The 26,560-nt window shown below is 49.7% G+C and overlaps 1 protein-coding gene across 1 annotated transcript in view; it reads left to right on the plus strand.

Moving 5' to 3' along the window:
* Positions 1-26,560, plus strand: part of TMEM178B (transmembrane protein 178B) — a 308,589-nt gene that overhangs the window by 266,607 nt on the left and 15,422 nt on the right. The window contains exon 3 of the mRNA XM_030308585.1: positions 4,300-4,437. Within this exon, the coding sequence (XP_030164445.1) occupies positions 4,300-4,437 (138 nt within the window). The remainder of the gene's footprint in view (positions 1-4,299; positions 4,438-26,560) is intronic.

A 26,560-nucleotide genomic window follows, 5' to 3' on the forward strand; every position in this document is an offset into this window, starting at 1 on the left:
AAATTTCAGTGACTTTGATTCTGTTATTTTAAGGTGCTGTATTCTCCAGATAGTTCTTTTCGATGGACTCCTTCCTGTTCTTATTTCATGGAGGCCAAATACGTTTCATGTCTTGCCTCTCTGGGAATATTAATAATAATTTTGAGTTATTGCCTCTTCTCTGTGCAGCTCGTTTCCTAAAGTTCCTTTGCTCCCAGGTTATCCGTACGTGGTTGGTGCTGTGTCGGCAGGTGACCCTGCCAAAGCTGTCTGAAGCACCGAATGGGTGGCGGGCTTGTCCGGGGACGCTCCCTTGCACGGTGGTCAGAGGGGCTTCCTGTCGGGCTCCTCCAGTGCTGAGTGTCTATCTAGGTCTTTCCTTTTGGGCTGGTCATCCCTGGAGAGACCTCTCCCAGTCCCCAGGCTGGACGGCAGAGGCCAGGCAGTCAGCTTCCGGGAGCTGAGGAGAAGGGGGCTAGCGTCCCAAGGGCAAGGATACAACATTCTGTATGTGAATGGTCACTTCATCACCTATGTGGAATGGCCCTCACCGAGCCTGTCAACCGCCAGTGCTAAGCACCCCCACTCCAGGGAAAGAGAAGGGGAGGGGGGTCCCCTAGTGTCGCAGAGTGGATGAGGGATCGAGGGATCTAGTTCCATCTCAGACAACTTGCACCAAATCCTGCTTTTATTTATGTTCCTCCCCTGTGGGTAACTAACTGATCCAAAGGAACCTGTGGGTGCCAGTTCACGAGACTTTGGGGAACTCCGAGGTTGGTTTTCTGCTTCAACGCTGCTGCCTCCAGTTTGGCTCCAGCCAAGCGCACCGTCCGCCAGCCTTGCTGCTTCCAGTCCTGTGTGTTGTCATCTCTCCTCTTTTCCCATCCGTGTGGATTCCCATCTTTGGAAAAAAAAAAAATTCCAGACCTATAGTTCTCCCTTTATTTGGGAGGAAGAAATGCTCAGTATGTTCTTTAACTGCATTATTAATTTTCTTTTCCCACACAGCTCACTCTTCCTTTATTTCACTGGTTTGTCAATAAATTCTTTAACTTCTTTAGGAGCACCTGGGTGGCTCAATAGGTTGAGCATCTGACTTGTGATTTTGGCTCAGGTCACGATCTCAGGTTCGTGGCATCGAGCCCCACGTGGGTCTCTGTGCTGACAGCTTGAAGCCTGCTTGGGATTCATTCTCTCTCTCTCTCTCATCTCCTCCTCTCTCTCTCTCTCTCTCTCCTCTCTCCTCCCCCCCCCCTCTCTCCCTCCCTCTCCCTCTTTCTCCCTCTCTCTCCCGTCTCTCCCCCCTCTCTCTCCCTCTCTCTCCCTCTCTCTCCCTCTATCCCTGTCTCTCCCTCTCTCACTCTCTCTCTCTCTCCCTCCCTCCTACCCTCCTTCCCCTGCTCACTCTCTCAAAATAAATAAACTTTGGATTTTGCTTTCCTTGTCTGTAAAATAGGACTATTTCTTGTCCTGTGTTTGCAAGTTGTTGATGCAGCTGCCCTGAATTACCACGTGGGTCTGAGAACGAAATAACCAAACACACGTGCACGGCTCTGGCAAAATCAGACTCACGGGGTGACGGTAAAAATCCTCCCGGTCGGTGAAAATACTCAGGCCTGACCTCTGGTCTTCATCCTGCTTTTCCAGATCAGCAGCTTAGCATGGCCCTCGGCTTTGGCTGACAGAGTGCACCTAATCCGTGCTAGAGGGCCACGGCCCCTCCCGGGCCTGGGACACAGATGACTGTTACCTGTCTCTGGACTTTTACAAGAGAAATGATTTTCCCGTGTCCCTGACGTTGTGCCTTTTCCTGTAAGTTAAACACTTTGCTTTCCTCCGCCAACCATGATAGCCTTCCCTCTTTCTCCGATTCGCATTTCCTTTTCCTGCCCAGCCCAGTTTTCCATCTCTGGTCCGGGGGGACACACCTTACCGGACACATCGTCCACTTAATCCCCCAGGCAATCTCCCGTGGATCTGCAGGGGCTGAGGCTCGGTAAGGCTTCTCCATGAGCGAGGCCAAGTGCAGTGGGAGGGGCCAGGTGGTTTCAGCAGTGCTGTCCATCTCTGATGTTGCCAAAGGAACCAAGATTTTGGAAGCCCTTCATGCACTGAAAAGGGGCATAGAGTGAAATTTCCTGATCTGTTTAAGGGGGTGTAAGCCTACTTTAATCCAAAAATACCCCGAGCTCTCCTCCGCCGCTCTCACCACCTCCTTGCCCTTGACCACAGTGGAGAGTGGATGCAGCACTTCCGGGAGTCCGTCCAAATGGACTCACACATCAAGGGATGCTCTCCTCCACCTAGGAGGCAGCTCCGGCCTGGCTCACGCGAGGGTCTGGGGCGGCGCCTGAGGAAGAAGGGCTGAGACAGGTGGCAGGACGACCAGGGCAGTTAGGTCACGGGGTACGAGGTGGTGCCTGTGCAGCTGGCAAGACTGTGCCTCCCTCCTCACCTCAAGCTGGCTGTGGGTGCCCGCGCACCAAGCGGGGAGCCGGCTCGGGAAGCGGGGTGCACGTCTGAGTGCCGCGATCGAGTGATGCCCTCCGTGCAGCTTCCTCGGACACCGTGGTGATCGGAGCCATCTGTAGTGTGGCACGATGATGAGGCATTGCTGGCAGTTCACATACGTGACAGGAACGGGCATTACTTCTACCCGGTGCGGCAGGCATTCCGGGTCGGGCAGGGGAGGACAGAGGAGGACGGGTAGAGCAGGAACGTGCTCCGTGGGTGGATTTCTGCCTCTGCAACAGGGTCCTGTCCTGCCCCTTGTGCGAGCTGCTTTCCTTTGCCCCTCCCTCCCCGCCTCCAGCCAGCCTCCTGGGGGCGCTGCCAGGGTCTCATCCTCCGTGTCAGGTCAGGGAGCGTGGACCAAATCCCTCTTCCGAGGGGAGAAGGCCAGGGTTTCTCTAGCCTGACTGTGCCAGGATCTGCCGTAGCTCCCGATGGGGGTGACTGGAGTGACAGAGGAACAGAGCGGGCAGGGCGCCCTCGCGGTGCCTGGAGACCTGCCAGGCATTTGTAGGCATGAGGCGAGATCACCCTGTGCTTCCACGGGTGTGGATGTGGTTAGCTGTCAGGTGCCCTCACTTCCACTCCCTGAGAGGGAGGAGTGCCCGTGGGGCCCTCCAGGCTGTCCCGGCAAGCCCCGGGGCAGAGGCTGGGCAGATGGCTTGCTCCTGTTTGGAGCCCCATTGGTGGGGCTGGGGCTGGGGCTGGGGCTGGCAGATGGGCTTTGCACGAACTGCAGAGGTAGGCAGGGAGCGGCAGGCTGGCAAGGCTGGGGCAGGGTGGAGGGAGTCAAGGACTAGCAGTGAGGAGGTAAGGAGGAGGAGGGAGGTAAGAAGGCTGGACGCCAGGGAGGGAGCGTGAGGCTGGTGGGCATGCCCTGGAGGGCAGTGGAGAGAGCCAGGAGGAAGCCGCACCTAGCAAGAGGCTGACAGGTGACAGTATCTCTGCCCTCTCCCTTCCACTAACAACACCGCCTTTCCAGACCGCCCTCCTCGCCGTACCCGCATCGGCTTTGGGCGGTGGGGTCAGCGAGGCGTGGAACGGGGAAAGGCCGGACCTAGAAAGCTGGGCTGACCTGGGGTCCGCGGGAGCTGAAGAGGCCTGCTCGGGGGCTCGGTCTGAGAGCAGCAAGTTTGGCTCTCCGCCCTGCAGCCCCACGTGCGGGGAAAGCTGAGCCCCTGCCAGCTGGCTTAGAGGGAAGGAACAGGACACCGCCAGCAGCTTCCTCCTCGCACTGGACCTCCTGGAGAGCCCCGTCAGCCCTGGAGGGAAGAGAGGGAGCGCTCGGCAGGTGCAGCCCATCTGCCGAGCCCCCGCCCTCCACTAAAGGCCCGTTTCTTCCTGAGAGGTGAATGATGCTGTGGTTAGCACCTAGGAGCCATCCGGATCTGGGTTGGATGCCTTGTTCTGGTACTCAGTAGCCGTAAGGCTTTCAGCAGTTGACTCCGTTTTTCCAATAAGGATAAAGGCAGTTCCTGTTGCAGACCGTTGGGCCTGGTGCTTGGGAACGACAGCGCTGCACCTGGCACAAAGGTGCATAAGAAGTGACGCCGATTGGGACGGCAGTCTCTCCTTGTGCCTGCCAGCCAAACTGTCCTGGCATGCTTTTCGCACCTGAGGAGAGTTACCGCCAGGGGCCCTCTCTCCTGTACAAAAGAGGCTCAGTTGTGCAAGCTTGTCTGAAAAGGGTATGTTGCCTTCCCGCCCCTGCAGTGTGCCACCCTCTCCCTTTTTACCCGGGGCCGGGATGCACCCTGACTGCGAGTTCTAGGTTCCGATGCTAACTGTTGCCCACTCGCTTCCCCACAGACCTGCGCAGGATGACCGCCGGCTTCATGGGCATGGCGGTGGCCATCATCCTCTTCGGCTGGATCATCGGCGTGCTGGGCTGCTGCTGGGACCGAGGCCTTATGCAGTATGTAGCAGGGCTTCTCTTCCTCATGGGAGGTAAGGCCTCAGGCTTGGGGAGCTGCTGGGGAGCCAAGGTCCTGGCTCCTGGGATTCTGAGAGAATGGCTAGGGGACACGCATTCATTCATTCATCAGACATGTTTTGAGCTCCTTTTAGCCATCCGTCGCTGCGCCAGCTTCTGGGGATGCAAACGCTGATAAGATCTGGTCCTCAGCTCTCGAGGGCCTGGTGTGGGAGACTGTGAGGTTATGGCACTGAAAGAGAGGTATCAGACTGGGGGTGAGTGTGAACTCAGAAAATGCTCAGGCCTTTTATGCAGATATTGGACTTTGGGATGGGAATCAGGTGCTATTTGGGTAGTTCCTGTTTAAAAGCCCATCCTCACCTTTGATTTACGAGTCCTAAATTCTGCTACCGTTTCCAAATGAGGCACTCTAAGGGTGGTAGGACCAGGCTAGACCTTTGTCATATCTGTCTCCCTTACTCTCTGCTAGTGTCATGGCCATTGAACTGATCCAGTGTCCTTATAAAGGATTATAGATACAGAGAACTGTATGGCTATGCAGGAGTAGGTTCCAGTCCATGGAAAGCAAAGTCAATCCATGCTCTGCATGCGCCTGTCTTCCCTGACGTCTCAGTCCAGACCTGAGGTTAACCGTCAGATACATGCCTCACAGTCTACTCCGCAAGAAGTGGATTGATGCACCGTGTGGAGCTAGGTGGAGGGGGAGCTGAGCTTGAATAGCAGGAATTAGACATATTTATGGGAAGAAAGGAAAGTGAGTCCTACAGATGGAAACGATGTCAGCTAGACTTTAGGCACCACATGCTTATGACCAGCTCAAGTTCCCTTTGTGAAGGGCCTGACTCCGGGTTTCTGAGCAGAGATGGCAGGTGAAGGACTGGGTCAGCCTGGGGAAAGGTAATGGCCGTCCCTCTGGGTGCACGGAGAGATGTCTGGGGCTGGTGAGCTATCGGTTGGGAGAGGGGGAGAATTGCAGGATTCGTCTTGGGGCCTGACAGTTTGCCCTTTTACCACTGAAGCACAGCCATTCTGAGCCAAAGACAAGACAGGGCTTTCCAGGGTGCCCCAGGCTGACGGAACCCTCTGCCCCCAGAGTCCGATGTCCCGTGCTTGCAGTCATGAGGGAGGGAGGGAGGGGGGATCCCTAGCAGTCCCTATACCCCTTCTTCTGGTCTCCCATGGAGACAGGCCCGCAAGACCTGCCAGTCCTTTTTCCGTGCCTCATATCCTCAGTGAAGCAGGGGTCGGGCTCAGCCCCTGGCCTCCGCACTCCTTTTTCGCCACAGTGGAGACCTTTTTGTGTCCATCTTCCAGTCAAAATCTCCCATGGACCCTGAAATGTAAAAAGATAAAAGTAGAGTGGCCCTGTTTGTAGTGAGTGTTCTCTCTAAGACGCTTTTGGTTATACAGAGATAGGCTCCAGTAAAACAGGGCTTTTCTAAGGCTCTAGAAAGGTCTCCTAGGAATCGGAGAAAAGCTGAGCAAACAGGCCGCAGGCAGAGCAGGAATCCTGGAGCTCTAGGCACTGACACTCTTTCATCCCCACCCTTCTGAGTTGTTCCCAGCCCCTTCTGCACGCACTGCCTGCTCTCCAGGCCAGGCGCACAGCCCACATCCTGTGTGACTGTGCCGCGTCTCCAGGACTCTGGTGACCTCCTTCCCTGCGGCTCAAGTCAGCTTCTAGACACAGAGACAGAGAGAGAGAGAGAGGTAATGTGATTAGCCCATTTATCCTCCCTGGCCAGGTCACACACCATTGGTCAGGCAGTAAACGGGCCAGAACTGAGTGACCATGGCTGGGCCAACAGCTGTGAGCAGGGTGGGGTCAGGGGCGCTTCCTGCTCCCCTGAGACATAGGTGAGAACTCTCCCAGGAGAAGGTGTAGGGGCAGAGGGAGGGGTGCCTGGAACCCTGCCCACAACCAGCAAGCCCGGGGCTCTGGAGAAGACAGTCTGAAAGCTTGGAATGACGAGGAATCAGAGGAATCCCTCAGAGTGGATGAGTGAGCGCATTGCTCACCTTGTGTTCTCAGTCACTGCACATTCCAATCACCTGAAAAGCCCTTAAAAACACTGATGCTGGGCCCTCACCGCAGAGCAGTCCAAGCAGGACTTCTGGGGGTGATCCTCATGTGCAAGCAGGGCGAGAGCCTGAGGAATAGCTGAACTTTCAAGCTCTCTCCGGTTGTAAAATGTTATGCTTCTAGGGATGAGCCAGTTGGCCAAGACCTCTCACGATTTGTTTTCTTTCTTCCCTCCACTCCCGCACCTCTGTGACTGTTTCTCAAAGCCTTATGCGGCAAGAGATGGGCAGGTGCCACGACAGGGCTTCAGTTATTCCTGTGGAGACCTAGCCGAGCCCTGGTTACTGAGGGGCTCAGCGAAATCTGCCTTCTAGGACACGCGCTATATTTTTTTATTACGGCAAAATCATAGTTCATGATAAAATGTTAGCATCAAGAAGAGCTTCGGGGAAGTTGCTGTTCTAAGAGCTGTTTCTTGCCAACTGGGACACCGCCCTGGTTGGAGTTAACCCGTTCCCTCCAGCCTGGAGCTTCGTTCGCTGGGTCCATAAGTAGGGCTGTGCCCTCCCACAAGAGGCTAGGGAGAGAGGTGGTGTCCACACACCTCGTGGGCACCATCGGGCCAGGCTCCCACGGAGGAGAACAAGGACAAAGCCACGAAGAGCTGATCCCTTGAACAGTGGTCTTTTGGGGAAGCTGAAGCTCCTAAGGGTGGGAGAACACTCTCTTCTGCCTCAAGCTAGTGTCCTTTCCAACTAGGCCAGACACAGCCGTGGGGGGCCAGATGCCCAGAGCAGCTGCCATCTCCTGACCCCGTGAATTTGGCTCGGTTAGGAGCTGGAGAGGGAGCCGACTGAGGAACAGACGCGGTCCTTCCCCGATCCCTGCTCAGCAGAGAGATCTACTAGAGAGGCCCGGGTGTCAACCCTGAAAGATGCTTTGGCCTATAGAACCCTGTGTGTCAAAGAGCCCTTTCAGCACCAAACCCTCCCAGCACCTGACCTGTCCCTGGCCCCTGGGAATCAACCTTCTAGGATTAGGCTGTTGAGGTGCTTGGAGAGTCCACTACCAGTGACAGCCACGTCATGGATATGGCAAAACAATCAGTCACTCGGACTCCGGGTATTTGTGGCAAAAAGGTCTCACAGCCCTAGCTTTCCCCCAGATTGGCATTCCAGGCATCTGTACCGAGCACGGGCTGGTGCCCCAAGGATTAGATTGAGTGACAACAACAGCTGGTGGGGACCAACGGCAGCATTTGGGCTGGTGCTGGCCAGGCAAGGGCGTGGTGAACAGGTGGAAGAAGAAGGGTCAGCAAGAATGAAAAAGGTAAATTTGGAGTCAAGAGTCCAAGATGGAATTTTATCTGATATTAGTTGAAACTACCAGGGCCAAAAAAAAAAAAAAACAAAACAAAAACAGAATTCCATTAACCTCTTCTCTGTTCCAACACGAAGGAGGATGGCCCACCCTGGGCCCGACTCTCTTCCAGATTTAACTAGTTCCTGGTTAAACAGAGGGTACCCCGCACCTTGGGAAACAACTAGCAACAAATTATTTAATTAACACTCAGTGCAGAGGAGGCAATTAATTAAGTAGGGTGAATTAGTCGGGCCGGGGGCTGGGGGCAGTGGGTGGGATCCAGTGTCCCCTTTGCCAGAGCCTCCGGGAGAGAATCTGGCCCGGCGTGGCACGGCACCAACTGGGTGCAAGAAACTACCAGAGCCGCGTGTCTTGATGAGTCATCAGTGGTATTCAGAATCACAGGAACAAGATGACACGGGGAAAAGACAGCGCGGTGGGGGAGCCTGGGGCGGCTACGGTTGCTTGTAATTCACCCACTGGGCACCCTCAGAGCCACCGCAGGGCCCACATCCACAAGATGAGTGTGAACTTCCAGCCCACACCCCACCCCCGCCACACGCCCTCTCACACACTCCTGCGGGACATCCACCCTCTCCACCACCACTCAGGTCCAAGCCTCTGTGAGCTTTTTGCTAATCCTGGAGCCTCCTATCTAGATGCCGTGATGCCACCCTGGCACCCAGCAATCAGTCCTTCGCAGTGTTAACATAATGCTTTTAAAACTGTGAGTCGGGTATGTCACTTATCTGCCACCAGTGCTCCAAAGGCTTCTTCTAGTCAAAGTGAAAATAAAATCCAAAATCTTCACCCTTTTTCAAAAGCAGTCTTAGCCAGCTTGGGCTGCTGTAACAAAATACCAGAGATTGGATGGCTTACAAACAACAGAAATTTATTTCTTCCTGTTCTGGAGGCTGGGAAGTCCACGATCAATGTGCTGGCACATTCTGCATCTGGTGAGAACCACTTTCTGGTTCACAGGCTGGCGCCTTCCTGCTGTGTCCTCAGGTGGCGGAAGGAGCCGGGGGGCTCCGTGGGGCCTCTTGCATGAGACCGCTGATCCCAGTCATGAGGACACCACCCTTGTGACCTAATCATGTCCCCAAATCGCCGCCTCCTAATTCTATCACCTCAGGGGTAATATCGCCACATATGAATCCTAGGGGCAACCAGACATTCTGTCCTTAATGGAAGCCCACGTCATCTGGCTCATACTATCCCCCCAGCCTTCCCTTGCCTGCTTTCAGGTCAGTCCAGCCGCCCGGCTGCCTTTCCTGGAGCACACAGGGCTTCGCTGCAAGGCCCTGGGCTGACTGCCGCCTTTGCTCACGGCGTCCCCCCTGCACGGGCCTCCTGGCTGGCTCCTTCCTCGGACTCAGACTCCGGCTTAAAAGTCACCCCAAGAAGGGGCTTCCTTGACCGCCCAAATTCATGGCGCCACCTAGTCACTCTCTACATTTTCATTAATTCAACTTTCTACGGCACAGTCGGGGCTTTCTGAAATGTTTGTTGTTGTGTCGTGGTTTCAGTTTTTTTGTTTGTTTTTTAGCAGCTTAAAGCAAACATGTATTGTCTCACAGTTTTTACAGATCAGAATTTCAAGCACGGTTTAATTGGGCTCTCGGCTCTGGGACTCACAAAATGGCAGTCAAGGTGTCTGTAGCAGGGGCTCTGGTCTCCTCTGAGCCCAGGGTCCTCTTCCAGGGTTCACAGTGTTGTGGGTGGGATTCATTTCCCTGCAGCTACAGAATTCTAGGAAGCTTGCATATTCGGGGCCAGCAGGAGAGAGGCCCGGACTTCCTCCCTCTCAGACCTTCAGATCCCCTTTTTTGTTTTAATAGATCCATTTTTTAGATTTATAATTTTAGATTTACAGAAAAATGGAGCAGACAGTAAAGAGAGTTCCCATATTACCCTCTGCCCCTGCGCATGGTTTCCATTACTATTAACATCTTGCATTAGCATAGTCTGTTATAATTAATAAATATTGATAAATTATTATTAACGGATGTCCACAGTTTATTCAGATTCTCTATGTTTTTACCTGATATCTATCCATCTAGTTGTCACATCTCCTTAGGCTCCCTGGGGCTGGAGTTATTTCTCAGACTGTCCTTGTTTTAATGACCTCAGCAATTCCGCAGAGCGCTGCCCATCCATAGAGCAGTCTGGCCCCTCTGCTGGAACTTGCCTGATTTTTGTGCGTGATTAGGCCGAGTAGTGGGTTTGGGAGGAAAAAGGGCAGAGGTCAAGTGTCATTCCATCACATCGTGTTACAAGTACAACCTGCCCACGTGATTCATGACACTGCCTCTGATCACCCGGTTGAAGTCGTGTGTGGGGGTTTCTCTACTGCAGAGTTACTCTCTTTTCCCTCTGTCCATACTCTTCTCTTTGGAAGGATGTCACCAGGCACAGCCCATCCCTGAGGACTGGGGAGTTCGACTCCCTCTCCTTTAGGGCGGAGTATCTACTTAAGTTATTTGGAATTCTTCTATAAGGGAGATTTGCCTCTCTTCCCCACTTGAAAATTTTTTCAATTTAAAAAAATTTTTTAAATATTTGTTTATTTTTGAGAAAGAGACAGAGAGTGAGTGGGGGAGGGGCAGAGAAAGAGGAAGACACAGAATCCGAAGCAGGCTCCAGGCTCCAAGATGTCAGCACAGAGCCCGATGCAGGGCTTGAACCCACACACTGTGAGATCATGACCTGAGCCGAAGTCAGACGCTTAACTGACTGAGCCACCCAAGCGTCCCTCTCTTTTCCATTTATAAATTGATTCAGTCATTTATTTATATCAGTGTGGACTTGTGGATATTAATTTTTTACTTTGGTTTATAATCCAATTCTAGATTTGTTTTAGTGCCCCAGCTTCAGCTTTGGCCATTGGGAACTCTTTCAGGTGGCCCTGTGCCTCTTTGACATCAATGTGGGTTTTGGTTGTTGTTTTGTTTTGAGGGGGTTTTTGAGCCCCTGTTACTTTTTGGCATACCACAAGGTACTCCAGGCTCATCTATGTTTCCTGCCCAGACCTAGGATGAGCCATTTCTCCAAGGAGCCCTGGTTCCTTTTGTTGGACAATGGTGTTAGACACCAAGATCTGGGCCCTAGGTGTCTGCAGTGTGTTTGTTCATTGCCTCTCTCCCCCACTTAACATGTAAGCTCCAGAACCTTGCTCACCTTGTTCTCTAAGGTATCCCCCAAGTTGAGAACAGTGTCTGCACTCTCAAATATCTTTTGAATGCGTGCATTGCAAAAATGAATTGTGTGTAACAGAGAGAAAGTATTTTGTCTCAGTGGAACAGCTATCCTTGAAAAAGTACGCTGCCTTATTTTCTGTTCCTGGTCTAATCTGCTCCCCCTCTGTGGGATTCCTTATCCTCTTTCTCTCTTTATTTGAACAGTCCCAAGGTCTCTATACTTCTGTTATAAAATGTCTTAAATTCCCTTTGGAAGTAGGGTATGAATTGTACATGAATTCATGAAGCGCTTTGTCTTTAATGGGGGCTCAAGAGTGCCAAGAATGGAAGGAACTTTAGAGACCATCCACTGTGATCCACCGTCTGTGTCTCTAGATCAGAGTAGTTGTGTCATTTGTCCCAGGCCGCCCAGCTAGTGAACTGCAGCACTGGAGCCAGAGCTGGCCTGTGACAGAAGTTCATCCTGCTGCGTGGGCTCTTGGCTCCGTGTTGAAGGTCCACATGACCCCAGGCCCCACACCCATCTTCCCACCCTGGCACGGCTCCAGGCTGTGCTTCTACGCAGGTTCCAGTCCCAGAATCTCACTCCATTCCCTTTCTTTTCTTACTTTCTCAAAGCACAAAGGGGCATCTGGAGGAGATCATGGCCAGAATGGAGGGCACAGGTGGTAATGGGAAAAGGAAATCATTAAAGGTCCTTTTCCTACCACCTGTGACCAGTGTGGCCTTTTTCTACCTTCCCAGTCAGTCAAGGGGAGCGAAGAGAATGCCCTGAAGGAGTTCGAGCTATCAAGTTTGAGTGATTGCAGTGGTTTGCACACCAACGAGGCCAGATGTCACCCCTTCCACTAGGCTCACCGGAAAGCGGTTCAGCTGTACAGTTAACCCCCAGATACTCCTCTTCTGATAGACAAAAACCTTGATAAAGGTCCAGCAATTCTGAGAACTTACAAGCCTAAAATGGAAAGTCTGAGGCAATAGGACTGGGGGAATTGCCATTTTTTTCCTGGGGGACTATGGCCATTAGGTGATGATGTGATTTGGGGGATGCCCACAAAGTACAACAACATCCAGGGCTCCCATCAGCCTCTCCCCACTATCACTCCTAGTTCCAGCACTACTTAGAAACGTGGCTAGGACTGCATCTCTATAAGTCCCAGAGGCACCGTGCCTCCAACTTCATGACCGTGGGTTATTACTTCATGACTCATGGGTAAGAAGAGGGAGACCATATAAATTAGATATTCTGAGTTGGAGGAGAGAGTAAATTCAATAACTCAATGACTTACCATGCCGCAAAGCTTATAAAACCCTCAGTAAACGGTAGCTGTTACTGTTATATGTATGCCCTAAGTGAAGTCCATTCTAATAGGCAGAGAAGTATCTATAATCTACCGTGACCAAACAAGGGCATAAAACCCATCTACTTACCCTGCGAAACTGCTTTTATAGGTTCATGTGAGATTTCACTAGATCATCACAACTCTCTTCTTGGCTTTTTGTCTTACAACATTTCCTATAAAATCCTGAGCAGAGATTCACAAACTACTTCATACCCTAGAATAAATCTTGCCTTTTGGAAGGTGCATATCTGAATATTTATTAGCATTTGATAATTACATTCACAACAAAGACATTTGAGGGAGGAGACACATTGCCAGGGGGATTAAGAAATAACCTACACATTTACCTAATGTAGAACGAGTGGCCAGGATCAATCACTCCAGCCACCCAGGCAGCAGAAGGGCTTCACTTTCACCTGAAGAACTGGAACAGATCCGAAGGAGTTCCAGCTGGAAAAAATCTGAAGGAGTTCCGTCCTTGCCACCCAAGGGGACCTGCCTCCATTATAGATTTGTACTTCAGAGGAGACTAGTAAGCAGCCTTGGTCCTGTAAACCCAAGTCTGGTCAGTAAACGCCGTACCAGGATGCCTACAACCTGCCCACCAAACACTCAGCAAAGCCACGGTGCTACATAGTCTCCAGAACCGGGGGAAGCTTTGTCATTAAATTCCCGGAAGGGAATGCTAAGACAGAAAGCAGACCCTAGAAGGAGGTGGAAAGTAGGGTGGACGGTGAAGGTATCTGTGAGATCTCATGGGAGGAACCAACCTTCGTCTCTTGGATGTCCCTGTGCACACGTGACCATGAGCTACCTTCCGGAAGGTAGGTTTGGTTTCCCTGCCACCAAACTAAAGTTTTCTTTGTTCAGGAAGTAGAATCATGCAACTAAAAGGGAAAATTATAGTTTTGTCATGAAAAACTAGTCCAGGACTAACGGAGCCTTGGACTGGCCTTGTGACTTACGAAAGTTACTTAACCACCTTTCAGGTATTGCTTCAACTTTCTCATCTGTAAAGAGGACTAATGATGGTACCTACCAGAAGCATAGCAGTTGTGAGAATTCTAGAGTTCACTCATGTGAAGGGCTTAGGACAATTCCTAGTGCTGTTCTCAAAAAAATTTTGAGATATTATTGTTTTAGCTACTTTTTTTTTAAACAGCCACCTTCAATGACACACTGCTCTGAACAGTCTTATCCCATCACTGCCAGCGCCATGCAGAGACACATTCCATGGGATGATAAAGATAAAATTGCTTGAACAGATCATGCCTCTCTGGTTAATCACCACCTTACTTATTCAATAAATTTTGATTGCCTTTGTGACAGACACGGTTTATGTACTTGGGCTAGAGTGGGGAATAAGGCAAAGTCCTCATGGAGTTTACATTCTTGTTGGAGGGACAGATAAGCAAGTACTGTAAGTATATAATATGTTGCCAGACGATGGGACATTTCTGTGGAGAAAAAGAAAGCTGGGAGGGAGGAAGGGAGTGATGGGGCATTGCTGTAGATGAGGGGGCAGCGGGTAGGCAGAAGGCCTCTCAAGCCTTCACTGGAAGTCTTCCTCTTCCATTGAATGGAAGTCTTCCTGGAAAGACTTGGTGGATCAGTCCTTGCAAACAGCACAGCAGATGCAAGGGACTTGGGATGGAAATGAGCCTGGTGGGTCCAAGGAAGTTAAGCAAGAGGACAGTTGTAACAGGAACCGAGTGAGATGGAGGTATTCCCTCAAGCAGAGCAGATGTAGGGCCTTGGAGGCAATGCTAATGGGTTTGAAGATCGAGGGGGCATCATCCCTCATTCTGGCCTTCCTTCTATTTCACAGATTGCCCTGGGGGTTCTCCCCTAGGCGATCACTTGATATTATGTGGCTTTTATCAGTGAGGTGGCTTCCTTCTGGGGTGCTGATAGCTAGAGCTTCTTCGACTTCCCATGGCAGTTCCTGTGAGTGGGGCATGATGTCTGTGCCCCAGGGTGGCCAGGTAAAGTAGGGGGACTGTCACATGCCCCTGAAAATGTTGCATTGTCATACATCTGGAAGCATCCCCCTCCCCCCACTCCCGCAACCAGGACCAGCTGTATAATTTGTGGGGCCTGATGCAAAATGAAAACGTGGGCTCCTTATTTAAGCATTACACATTTCAAGATGGTGACAGCAGAGCATTAAAACAAGCACACAGCTATGCGGGCTGCATGCCCAGGAAGCCAGCTCTGCCTCCATCACTGTCCCACACTCACCCTCCCTGAGACCCGGGCATGGCAACCCTTTGCTTCAGGGGCTCCAGAAGGTCTTGAGAAGTCAGGTCTTTCCTCTCTTCTGCTTACAGTACCTTGTTTTCCCTAACTCAGGCCAATTCTGCTTTGCTTAAAATCACCCCTGTTCTTTGATGACCAAATAATCACATAGACATGTGCTCCCCTTTCCTCAATCAAAAGCTGGCTCCCCAAGCATTGCCCACACAACTAGCATTGCTGCTGATAAGACTAAGCTGAATTTGTTGCTTACTGCAGTAGGGGACAACAGCACCTTGCAAAACTGGGAGGGTCTCAGAGCGGGAAGGTAAGGTCAGAATTTATTGAGAATTAGAAGTTTGCTTGAAGGCCTTTATTTCAGTGCAGGTGTTTGATTGAGATTGGTTGAAAATACTGATGATGTCTAGAATTGATGGAAACAGCGGGGTTGAAAAAATCTTAAGAGCCCACACTGTCAGTGTTTTCAGTGGAAGTTGATGGATCTTTTGTGAAGTTCCTGTAATGAATAATCAAAACCAGTCAGTTACGGGGGTGCCTGGGTGACTCAGTCGGTTGAGCTTCCAACTTCGGCTCAGGTCGATCTTGTAGTTCATGAGTTCCAGACCCATGTCGGGTTCACTGCTATCAGGACAGAGCCTGCTTCAGATCCTCTGTCCCCCTCTCTGCCCCTCCCCCGCTCGTGCTTGCTCGCTCTCTCAACAGTAAACATTTTTTTAAAAATGTAAAAGGGGGGCGCCTGGGTGGCGCAGTCGGTTAAGCGTCCGACTTCAGCCAGGTCACGATCTCGCGGTCCGTGAGTTCGAGCCCCGCGTCGGGCTCTGGGCTGATGGCTCAGAGCCTGGAGCCTGTTTCCTATTCTGTGTCTCCCTCTCTCTCTGCCCCTCCCCCGTTCATGCTCTGTCTCTCTCTGTCCCAAAAATAAATAAACGTTGAAAAAAAAAATTAAAAAAATAAATAAATAAATAAATAAAAATGTAAAAGGGCATCTGGGTGGCTCAGCCAGTTAAGTGTCCGACTTCAGCTCAGGTCATGATCTCACAGTTTGTGAGTTCGAGCCCCGCATTGGGCTCTGTGCCGACAGCTCAGAGCCTGGAGCTTGCTTGTGTCTCCCTCTCTCTCTGCCCCTTACGTGCTTGCTCACTTGCTATTCCTCTCTCTCTCTGTCTCTGAAAAATAAATAAAACATTAAAAAAAAATTTTTTTAATCCTACGTGGGCAGGACAGACCCAGAAGTGTAAAGGAGACAAGGGAATATAGCAAAGTTGGGTTACTCTAGACAGTAAGGCATGGTTTTGGTTCAGTGTCTAGGCTGAGTATGGGGTGGGCGATTGGGGGTCTCACTCAGAATGAGTGATTTCTCTTCAGCCTGGTGCCTTCCTGACTGGCCTGCCTCTGCTGACACAGACATGCTCAGACATGTCTGAGTTATCCAATGAGTATAGTCCAGAGTCAGGTAAGGAGACTGATGTCCTAAGGTCTCCTCCTATCATGGTAAGAAGACCCTGTTTTTCCTGGGGTAGAAATAATCACATTGCTGCCCTGAATTGGGGGTCTTTGCTTGCAGACAATGGACTGTTACAAGAATGGGATGGGGGAAGGGCAGGCAGGAGAAGAGAGAGAGGGCAGGGTCGCTGGAAGACCATCTCTATTACTGAGGTGGCATGGGGGTGGGGTGGGGGGAGGGTTGTTGAGAAAGAACAGATTTCTCCAACAGCCTTTTCAGTGGAAACAGAAAGACCCAGAATGTGGTGGTGACTTCACAGTGCTTGATTGCCATGGAAACTTAGGTAATTTCTAAAGCAGCTTCAAAAGCTTCCATCCCTATGGCTCTTCTAGGATGTTCTTACAGAGGTATGCAAGCTTCAGAGAAAGGGAACTTGTCAGGCAAGCCTCTGGCTCTTGAAATGAATCATAAATCAAAGAAAAATGCTGGTTCCTGAAATAAACGGAGAGACCCCTCCTAGTGGGCATAAAAGCTGCTCCTGGGGAAACAAAAGGGAGGGGCAGATATAAATGAGGAATTTCCTCTCTCCTGCCCTGGGGGGTTAAGGACAGGTGAGAAGCTGCAGCAGAAATAGCCGGACCCAAGAAAGGGAGGAGGGGAGCTCTGTCCCCCGCCAGGTATCTTGTCACCCCCACTACTTGGATGGCTGAAATGCACTGTGTGAACACAGGAGTTAGGGTCCCCATGCTCTCTGGGTACCCAAAAGCTGACTTGACCTGGCCTGGATCAGTGAGCTGGGGGGCAGGGTGGGCAGGCACACCTGTGAACCCAGGGCAGCGTGCCCCTTGTGGATGGGATGGGGAGGGGCTTGACAAGCCTGGACTGTTCAGCTCTCTGCACCTTAGCGGGGGCTGGCGATGGCTTAGGGCGTACCAATGGGAAAGTGATTCCAGAAAAGCCCTAAAGCATTACTCTGGAAAGGGTTTATGAAGATGGCCCCAGAGAGGGTAAAGGAATCCTTTCCATCCTAACAGAACTTGGGCTTTGGGGGGGACAGGTGGGTAATGATGTGCATTTTATTCCCAAGTATAAAATAATTGGAGAATGAGGGCCTGTGTGAAGCTGTGCCACCTCCCAGACATTCTGGAAGTCTCCTGATTTCAAATACACTTTCCTGTTATCAGATCCTGTCCCATACCACATGTCTTGACTTGGGCTTTGGAAAATACACTCTCCCTATCTATAGAAGCCATCAGAAGATCAAGGATGTCCAAGATGTGGCTGTGAAAGAGGGGAGCCCATTGCCACATTAATGAACCATTAGAACCCGTTCAGTGTGAATTATTCATTAAATAAACAACCAGTTGTTAAGTCCCCGCTAAGTACTAGGGTTCTAGGCACTGTGGATGGTAAAACAAAACTCAGTGTCTTGGGGTTGCTCACAATCTTCGAGAAGAATCAGACACCTAGGCCAATTAGTGTAATAATAGAGCTGTTTTCCTTTTTTTTTTTTTTTTAAATTTTTTTTTTCAACGTTTATTTATTTTTGGGACAGAGAGAGACAGAGCATGAACGGGGGAGGGGCAGAGAGAGAGGGAGACACAGAATCGGAAACAGGCTCCAGGCTCTGAGCCATCAGCCCAGAGCCCGACGCGGGGCTCGAACTCCCGGACTGCGAGATCGTGACCTGGCTGAAGTCGGACGCTTAACCGACTGCGCCACCCAGGCGCCCCAGAGCTGTTTTCCTTTTAATGACAGACACCTTTAAATTGAAAATGTTAAAAACAAAAGAATTCTGTGTCTGGATTTTCAGCAGCGAAGAAGACAAGGAGACTTCAATCTATCCATCCAGCTTCTTAGGGAAGAGGTGCTGGCCACACAGAAAAGGGCAGAAAGGGGGTCACTTATGAGTTGGGTGACACTTGCAGTTCACAGAGCCCCAAAGGGAGGCGATGGTCTCAGTGGACCTTTAAACCACCTTCAGAGTCAGGTGGAAGAGGCAGACCGGGGAAGGGAAGAGCTCACATTTCAGAGCATCTCTGCCATATCCTCGGTAGATCTTGTTTCAACGTTATTTCTTTGCATCTTCCCATCGGCCCTAATTTTGTAGAACTGGGCCTGGAGAACCACAAAACAAGCACAGGGTCAGGCGATTAAGTAAATGGTAGAACCTTAAACTAAGGTCTTCAGACTAATCCCCGCTCTTTTTTCTCTGTTTCTGGGACGCGTGGAATTAAAGAGATGGATACTTGGTGAGCCCACCTGGGACAAAACAGCAGCCTGAGGAATTAACCAGCAAGGCAGATGCAGGCTTCCTAGCAAGCCTTCATTTATACCCGAGGCGCAGGGGTCCTCCTTGCCCCCGCCAGCAAGGCGGAGGGCTCCTCTTTGCCCCCCACCAGTGGCAGGCAGGTGTTTGTTGGGGGGCAAGACAGGAAGAGAGGGGTAGAGAAGCCATGAAGGGAGTCACTTCTACTACCAAAGTGTTACCAATAGCATCAGGTCCAGATGCGATGAAGGTTAGCCTCAATTTCACCATCTGCAAAATAGTACCTGCCTTCTAGGATTGTGCTGAGAAGTAACTAAGGAGTGGAACACATGAACATGGTCGGCCTGTAATAATAGCACTTCCTACGTTTTTACTCATCTGTGCTCAGTTTATCACCGGCTCTACCTTCTTTGGAGTTGCTAGTGCTTGCTTAGAGAGTTTAAGTGCCTTGCCCGAAGTCACATAGTTCCCAGACCAAGGATTCCACCTCAGATCTATTCCACTCTGAAGCCTGGGTTTGTACTTACCATGCAGTGCTCTCTCTCAAATCAAAATTAAGTTGTTGACACATTTATGAGCCTCGAGCAGCTCATCACCTGATAGGGTAAGAGCTGACTCCGTACAGACCTCTTGTCATGGTAGATGAAGACTACTGTTCTTGGCGGGGGGGGGGGGGGGGGGGGCAGAAAAGATGAGCCTGATTCTGTTCAAGGGATGTTTCCTAGAGGAATAGGAAAATGAGTCTCTTTGGCTGAGGGCCTTACCTTTTCATATGCTCTGAGACCAAAGACAAAGCTTGGGGCTCATGTAGCAAAAAGAATAATCTTATCACTTCTATAGCTCTGTACCAACCTCCCTCATCTCTTGAAGTCTGGTTTCTGTTCCCACCATGTCACAGAAGCTGCTTTCTTGGAGACCTGCTTCCTCCTGGCTGTTTTGCCCGTCACCTATCCTTGAACCTCCTCTTGCTGAGCTCCTGTGGATTTACCTGTCTCTGGTTTTCAGACTCTCGTCTCTTGTCTTACATGACAGCACACTCATGACTTTTCCTTTTTCCTGGGCCTTTTCTGCTTCCTTTGCTCTTTGCTTCACCTGTAAATCTGACCTTCGGTGTTCTTTTCTTTTTCCCTACACACATGCCTCCTTGGCACCAGTATCTCCTCACACAGTGGTGATGATCTCTGCACAGATGAGCTGGAAATGGTATGGAATGGTCTGTTCTGAGCTCCAGCCTCGTGTTTCTAACTGTTCACTGGACATCTCCACCCTTCTGGATACTCAAACATGCCTAGGACTAGACTTGCACTTTCTCTGTGTATGGTATGCATGTGCTTTATGTTTCTGGCCTATGTGTTAAGTGCCCGGCTTACTGCAGGTGCCTGACAAGTATCAGCTTCTGTCCTTTCCTTTCCCCTAATGAAATGAGCTGCTTTTCTTGCCTTCTTCAGCACGGGGAGTCTCCCAGTCACTTCTGAGTCATTGTTCACTTTTGCAGTGTCACCCGTACCTTAGCAGCAATTGTCAACATCTGTCAATATTTCCTGTGCCGTATTCTGTGTGGCTTTTTCATCCATATCCACTCCCCGAGTGCCACCGGGGCCCTTCTTACTAAGGCAGTGTTTGGTGGTCACTCAGCCCTTGGTGGACACCTCTGACCCACCACTGAGTCACCAAACTCCCAGTCTCCATTTTCTCATCTGTAAAACTGAAACAGAGCTGCCTACCCTCTATGGTTTTTGTGTGGATGAAATGAAATAGTATACAGGAAAAGCAATCTAGCAGAGGAAAAGTATTGCATAGATGTTTATCTCTTCTACTTGCCACTTAATTCAACTTTTACACCACTCTGCCTTTCTAAAAATACACCTTGTGGGGCATCCGGGTGGCTCAGTTGGTTGAGTGTCCGGTTTGGGACTCAGGTGAGCTCAAGCCCCACATTGGGCTCTGTGCTGTCAGCATAGAGCCCGCTTCAGATCCTCTGTCCCCCTCTCTCTTTGCCCCTCCCCCACTCGTGCTTTCTCAAAAATAAACATTTAAAAACATAGATAAAATAAAAACATGCTTCCTGCTACGTCACTGCTCTGGTGAAAACATTCTGTGGCTCCATGTCTGTTGGCAGCACCAGCCGGGAGTTGAACGTTGACCACAGTCTTGCCTCAGACTCCATTTCAGCCACATATCCTGGGCTTCCTCCAGACCACTTGCCGTTGCCCACCTCCAAGCCACCTTGCTAGGCCTGCCGATGGCCTCCACTTCCTCGAGGCTCAGTGTGCACTCAGCATCTTCTAGAAACTTTTTTTTTTAATATGAAATTTATTGTCAAATTGGTTTCCATACAACACCCAGTGCTCATCCCAACAGGTGCCCTCCTCAGTACCCCTCACCCACCCTTCCCTCCCTCCCACCCCCCATCAACCCTCAGTTCTCAGTTTTTAAGAGTCTCCTATGTTTTGGCTCCCTCCCTCTCTAACCTTTTTCTTTTTTTCCCTTCCCCTCCCCACGGTCTTCTGTTAAGCTTCTCAGGATCCACATAGGAGTGAAAACATATGGAATCTGTCTTTCTCTGTATGACTTATTTCACTAAGCATAACACTCTCCAGTTCCATCTACGTTGCTACAAAAGGCCACATTTCATTCTTTCTCATTGTCATGTAGTATTCCATTGTGTATATAAACCACAATTTCTTTATCCATTCATCAGTTGATGGACACTTAGGCTCTTTCCATAATTTGGCTATTGTTGAAAGTGCTGCTATAAACATTGGGGTACAAGTGCCCCTATGCATCAGCACTCCTGTATCCCTTGGGTAAATTCCTAGCAGTGCTATTGCTGGGTCATAGGGTAAAACTTTCTGAATCAGCTTCACTAAAACCAGACTCTGCCTCTGAACTCAGACATCACTTTGTACCATTTTGATGGCACTCACCTCATTATGAGTATCCTGGGAGCAGAAATCTAGATAATTTCCTGTCTCCCCTCTGGGTCAAAGTCTCCATGGTAGCAGGGGGCCGCTTCCTTATTGGCTCTCCTGTTGTCATTTTGCTCTTATTTCATTTAAAAGAGAGCATGCGTGCAAGTGGGGGTGGGGCAGAGAGAGTCTTTAGCAAGCTCAGCCCAATCTCACAACCTTGAGATCATGACCTGAGTCAAACTCGAGAGTCAGATGTTCAGCCAACAGAGCCACCCAGACACCCCAGCTCTTCCTTATTTTAAACCTTAGGGGCACTTGGCTGGTTCAGTCCGTTGAACATCCAACTCCTGATTTCAGTTCATGTCATGATCCCAGGGTCATGGGATCGAGTCCCACATCAGGCTTCACACTGAGCATGGAGTCTGCTTAAGATTCTGTCTCTCCCTCTGTTCCTATTCCCTGTTTATGCGGTCTCTCTCTCTAAAGTAAAACAAAACAAAACAAAACAAAACAAAAACACCTTAATATGTTTTCTCCAAACTTTGACTTTTTGGACTTGGGTCCTTTCTGCTAAAGTAACGTAAGTTAAAGTCAGGACCATCTTCCTCCAAAGGTCCTTCAAATATTTGAAGACAGCTCTATTGCACTTCTTAATTATTTGCTTTACAAACTAAATTCAACTCACTAAACATTAATTGAGTGCCTACTGAATGCTAGTCATGTGGTAGTACCCAGGACATACATACAAAAACATGGATGGCTCCTGTCCTTAATGGCCACCCAGGCCGTGGTGGAGGCAGATGACCAGTGCCATAGCAGAGGGCCGGTGGGTGCACAGAGAAAGAGGATTTTTCTGTGCTGAACACTCAGGAGCAGCCTCAAGGGGAGGTAGTGATTGAGGCCGAAGGAAGAATCAAGTCAACTTGCCCTTAACTGTTGTCCTCAAAGGGCTTTCATGCCATCGATCACCTGAGCCTGCACAGAGACTAAGAGTTGGCCACTTTCCAGAAGCAGTATGCCAAGTTTTTATCCCTTCTCGTTTAGGATTTCACATGTCATTAATACATTTCCGTTTTTTATATATCTCTGTGTGACTAAACTCGGTCGTGAATGAAGCAAAAAGAAAAAAATCCCTTTATCTAAAAATGCTTAAGCTGCTTTATGTGAAGGTAAAATATAAGTCTAGTATGATATTTGATCCCCTAATTTTGGCCGTGGCTAGAGAGGAATGCCAATAGCTGTGTCCTTCCCACTTCCCCCGCTAACAAAACCTAGGAGCTTCTTAAAGATTCGGCCACTTTTCCAGGCTACACTTCATTTAATGAAACTACCCCTTCGGGCTCAGCTCTTAACATTTTCAGACAAGTTCCATTGCAGTCACGTTTCCCAGAACCCTCTGGGTCATAGCTGCTTCTGGTCCCTAAGTTAGTATGGCCAAGGGGAGGTTGGACAGTGTTCTTTCCTTTGATCTCAGCATTCCCATCAGGGTCCATAAAGTAGGAAGCTTCTCTCTTCAGGAGGACAAGCTACCTTTCAAAGCTCTCTTCAAGTACCAAGAGAAGAGGGGACTGACTTCTCTGGTGTGGTTGGGTCAAGAGGCTGAGCTTGTGGGACCTTAGCACCACCTGGGTCCTCTGCCCCTGCTTGCTCCTCCATATGGGCAGAATTCCTGGGTTGAGGCCCCAGGCCCAGGCTGGCATCAGGAGGCTCACCAGTGTGAGTCAACACTTCTAGGTGAGTGTATCTGCTTTGTAAACCTCCATGTTCCTCTAGGAAAATCATCCTAAAATGTCAGCCTGAGGGAAGGTACAGGTGCACTTGAATGTGGCCACGGTTGCCATGCTAGCCTTATAAAGCCGACATGTTTTTGCCCTGTCAATCTCCTTCCTGTGACTCTTTCCTCACTAGAGTATGGATTCATCAAGCAAAGATGAGTAATTATCACTCTCCAAATCTCTAAGAGAAAAGAGGAAAAAGAGGTGCCCAGGCTGAGACCCGTTCATGAGCCAGGAGATGCTGGTGGGAGGGAAGACCCCTTTGATGGGCTGGGATCCACACTGAGGTCCTGCAGGTCCTGTTCTGGCCACCAGCTTCCTCTGTCCACTGGGTTTAGTTTCTGGCCAACTGGGAGGTTACAAAGAGTCTTACTGAAAGAAAGTTAATGCTGTGATCTTGATTCGTTGCCTTTCTCGAGCTGCCCACCCTACACCTCATAGAAAACTTCTGTTCCTCCACAGAAGCTCACCCCTCTAAGTGGCCCAGATAAGGAGCAAAGCCATGTTATGACAGGTTATGATAGGTTTTCCAAGTTCTCTGAAGAATTCAGCAACAAGAGTTTATTACCTGAGCCGTGAGTCTGTGTGGTACCCAGAACCTCCTTGGGGCTGCACTTAGTCATGACAGGGGCTCCTCTCCCAATCTCATCATCTAGTCAATAAGTCTGATTGAATGAATCACCACCGAGTAGAGAGCCCTACTGGGGAAGAAGCTTCTGTGCTTACAGTCCAGCTCCAGAGACAATCCACATGCACGAGAAATGAGAGACAACATAACAAGCGTCAGAAGCGTGGATTTGAAAGTACTGGCTCCTGTACTTGCTGTGTGACCTTACACAATCTACTTAACTTCTCTATGCCTCACTTCCCTTATCCAAACCTCATAAAGTTGCGTTGAGGATTAAAAGAGCTAACATTAAAAGCATTTGAAACAATGCCTGCCACATTATAAATATTACATATCAGTGTTTGATCCATGTGAAACTATATATGTGTTCAGTGACCCAGCGATGAGGTGACATCATCTCAAAGAAAGGCCGGGGCCAGCTGACAAATGTGCCAGGCATATGGAAACATAAACCACACCATGTGGCAGGCTCGCCTGATCTTCTGACTCCCACCCTAAGCCTCTTCCTCTCCTAATTAACATGGCATTGGCTTGGATCAGATAGGGCAGAAGCCTGAGAGATTTCTTTCAGGAGCCAATTTCTTCCAGGCACTTAAACAGCTGGGTCCCAATCCTTCCACATTTACAATCATGGCAATTTAGAGCAGAGCCTCATATGCACATCGATGTCGAGTAATGACATCTAATGGTCTCATCCACCAGCCCTTCTGTGCATGTCAAGAGGTGAGAAGCAGTAACTTCTCTCCAAGTGGCTCACATGTGACAAAATAACCGGTAACCGGTCCTAGAGCAGTTCAGAGAGAAGGGTACCTTCTTACCCCAATACGAAGAGTCAGGGAATCACTTAACTGGAAGGACTGTAGAGATCTGGTTCCATCCTCTGTATTGTGTGGTTGAGGGATCGTGGCCCAGAGAGGTGAAGTGATTTGCCCACTTCATGGGCAGAGAGGAGACCAGAACTCAGATGTTCTGATTCTTGGTGGAGTTCTCTTTCCACCTTGCATAACCCCCTGTTGGCTGCAGTTCTCCTACTGGGAAGCTGGTGCAGGCTGCCTTGGTGGACCTCTGGGCCAGGAGAGCCTTAGACCACCAAGACAGGAGTTCGTAGGTAATGATACATCTACTTGTGCCAGCTTCATGCTGGCCCTGGGGGGTGATGTGGCTTTTTCTGCAAATGCCTCATGTACTACTTTGGAAGACCAATGAGTAGAGCAACCAGGAATCAGAGATGATCTTCAGGAGGTTTTGAATTCCTTCAAGCATTGTCCTGAGCAAGAAACTCAGGACAAGATTGCCCTCCATCCTAGAGGTTCTCCACGTTTGCTCTGTGGACCATTGTCATTCATCAGAAAGAGTTGGCCTAGAAAGAGAAGGAAAGAAAAGAGAAGCAGCGGCAGGAAGATGGCATGCGCTAAGTGGCTTTACTCTTGGAAGCTCACTGTTCACAGCTTGAGAATGTTCCTTTCTGCACAGCTGTAGATGCCACTCTCAGTTTAGTCAGGAAGCCAGTTGGATCCCACCAACTCTCAGCTCTGAACCAAGACCCAGATGGATAGGAAGCTCCAAAGATTCACATTGAGAAAGATGTGATGTTGCACTCTTGATTCATTGTCTTCCTAGGACTTTTCTCACCCGTAGATATGTGCCTGCCATATAGAAAGCTCATAGCTCTCCACGGACCACCCACCTCAGATCTTCCCAACTTTTTGCTCCATGAAGCATGAAATATCCAAGGGCAGGTGGGCAAAATATAGATATATGTATAATTCACATCTATATGCGCATGTCTGTAATCACAACCTCAAGAGGAGTAGAAGATACAACACCCAAGATTTGGCTTATATCAGGTGCTTATGTCTGAATGAATCATGGCTTTCCCATGAGAACAAATGGTGGTGGATTTTAACAGAAGGAAGAAAGGAAATTGTCATGCAGACTAAAAATAATAAAAATATAGCTCTCACAGTCCACTATATAGTAGATGTTTAATGAATAAGTGTGGGATAACTGTAGATGCCACCCCTGTGTTCCAGAGGAACCAGATCAGAAGCTTTGTGGCACCTGTAAAAGGTCCCCGACTCCTGTTAAATAGTGATCCCAACACTGCTATCAGGGTTGCTCCCTTTTACCCATCCTGGTTGAGCCACAGGCTTACAAGCTGCTTTGCAAACCCACCAAGGTTGTCACGTGACCTCCGCTGGCTGCCATAACCTCTCTGAGCCCCCTCTGAGGATGGTCCTTCTCAGAAATGTATTCTGAGATCTTCCAAATGCCATGGTTCTGGTTTAACCAAGTCCATAGAATGAAGAGTCCTGAGTGAGCTCTTCTTCTGGTTTCTGTCAAGGGCCGTTTTTTCCTGGTGTAGTATTTACCCTGGAGCAGGGCTGGGGGGAAATGGAGTGGGTGATGGAGATTGAAACAGCAGTCACATTTTTTTTCTCGTCCTCCAGGACGATTTTTCTTCACCCTCACTTAAAGCCTTCCATTTCTAATATTATACCTTACATATAGAAAGCAATTTTAACTTCTGTAAGCCTTTTCACATTTATTATTATCGCTTTTCAAAATAATCCTGCAGAGAGTGTATTATTCCAATGCTGAATTTCTGTGAATACAAAAACGCTTCCTGAAACCCAAGGTGCCCACTGAAACAGGGGTAGGTGAGCACATGCGTGGGTGCACAAACCCCTCAGCCATCGCAGAACAGTATGGGAGGATGAAGGGTGGGAGGACCGGGCATGGTGTTGCCTTCCTTCCCCTCTAGGTTTCAAAGCCCATATTTTCACTGGAAAGCCCTATAGCCTGGAAGTCCATTTCTCCCAGTGACATGGAGTTTCATGCTTGGTGCTGTGTGTAATGCAAGAAACATCACTACCCACCACTTCTGGAGAAAATGACAATCTAGCTGAACACAAACTAGAA

This window comes from Lynx canadensis, chromosome A2 (genome assembly GCF_007474595.2).
Source record: "Lynx canadensis isolate LIC74 chromosome A2, mLynCan4.pri.v2, whole genome shotgun sequence".
Lineage (NCBI taxonomy): Eukaryota > Metazoa > Chordata > Mammalia > Carnivora > Felidae > Lynx > Lynx canadensis.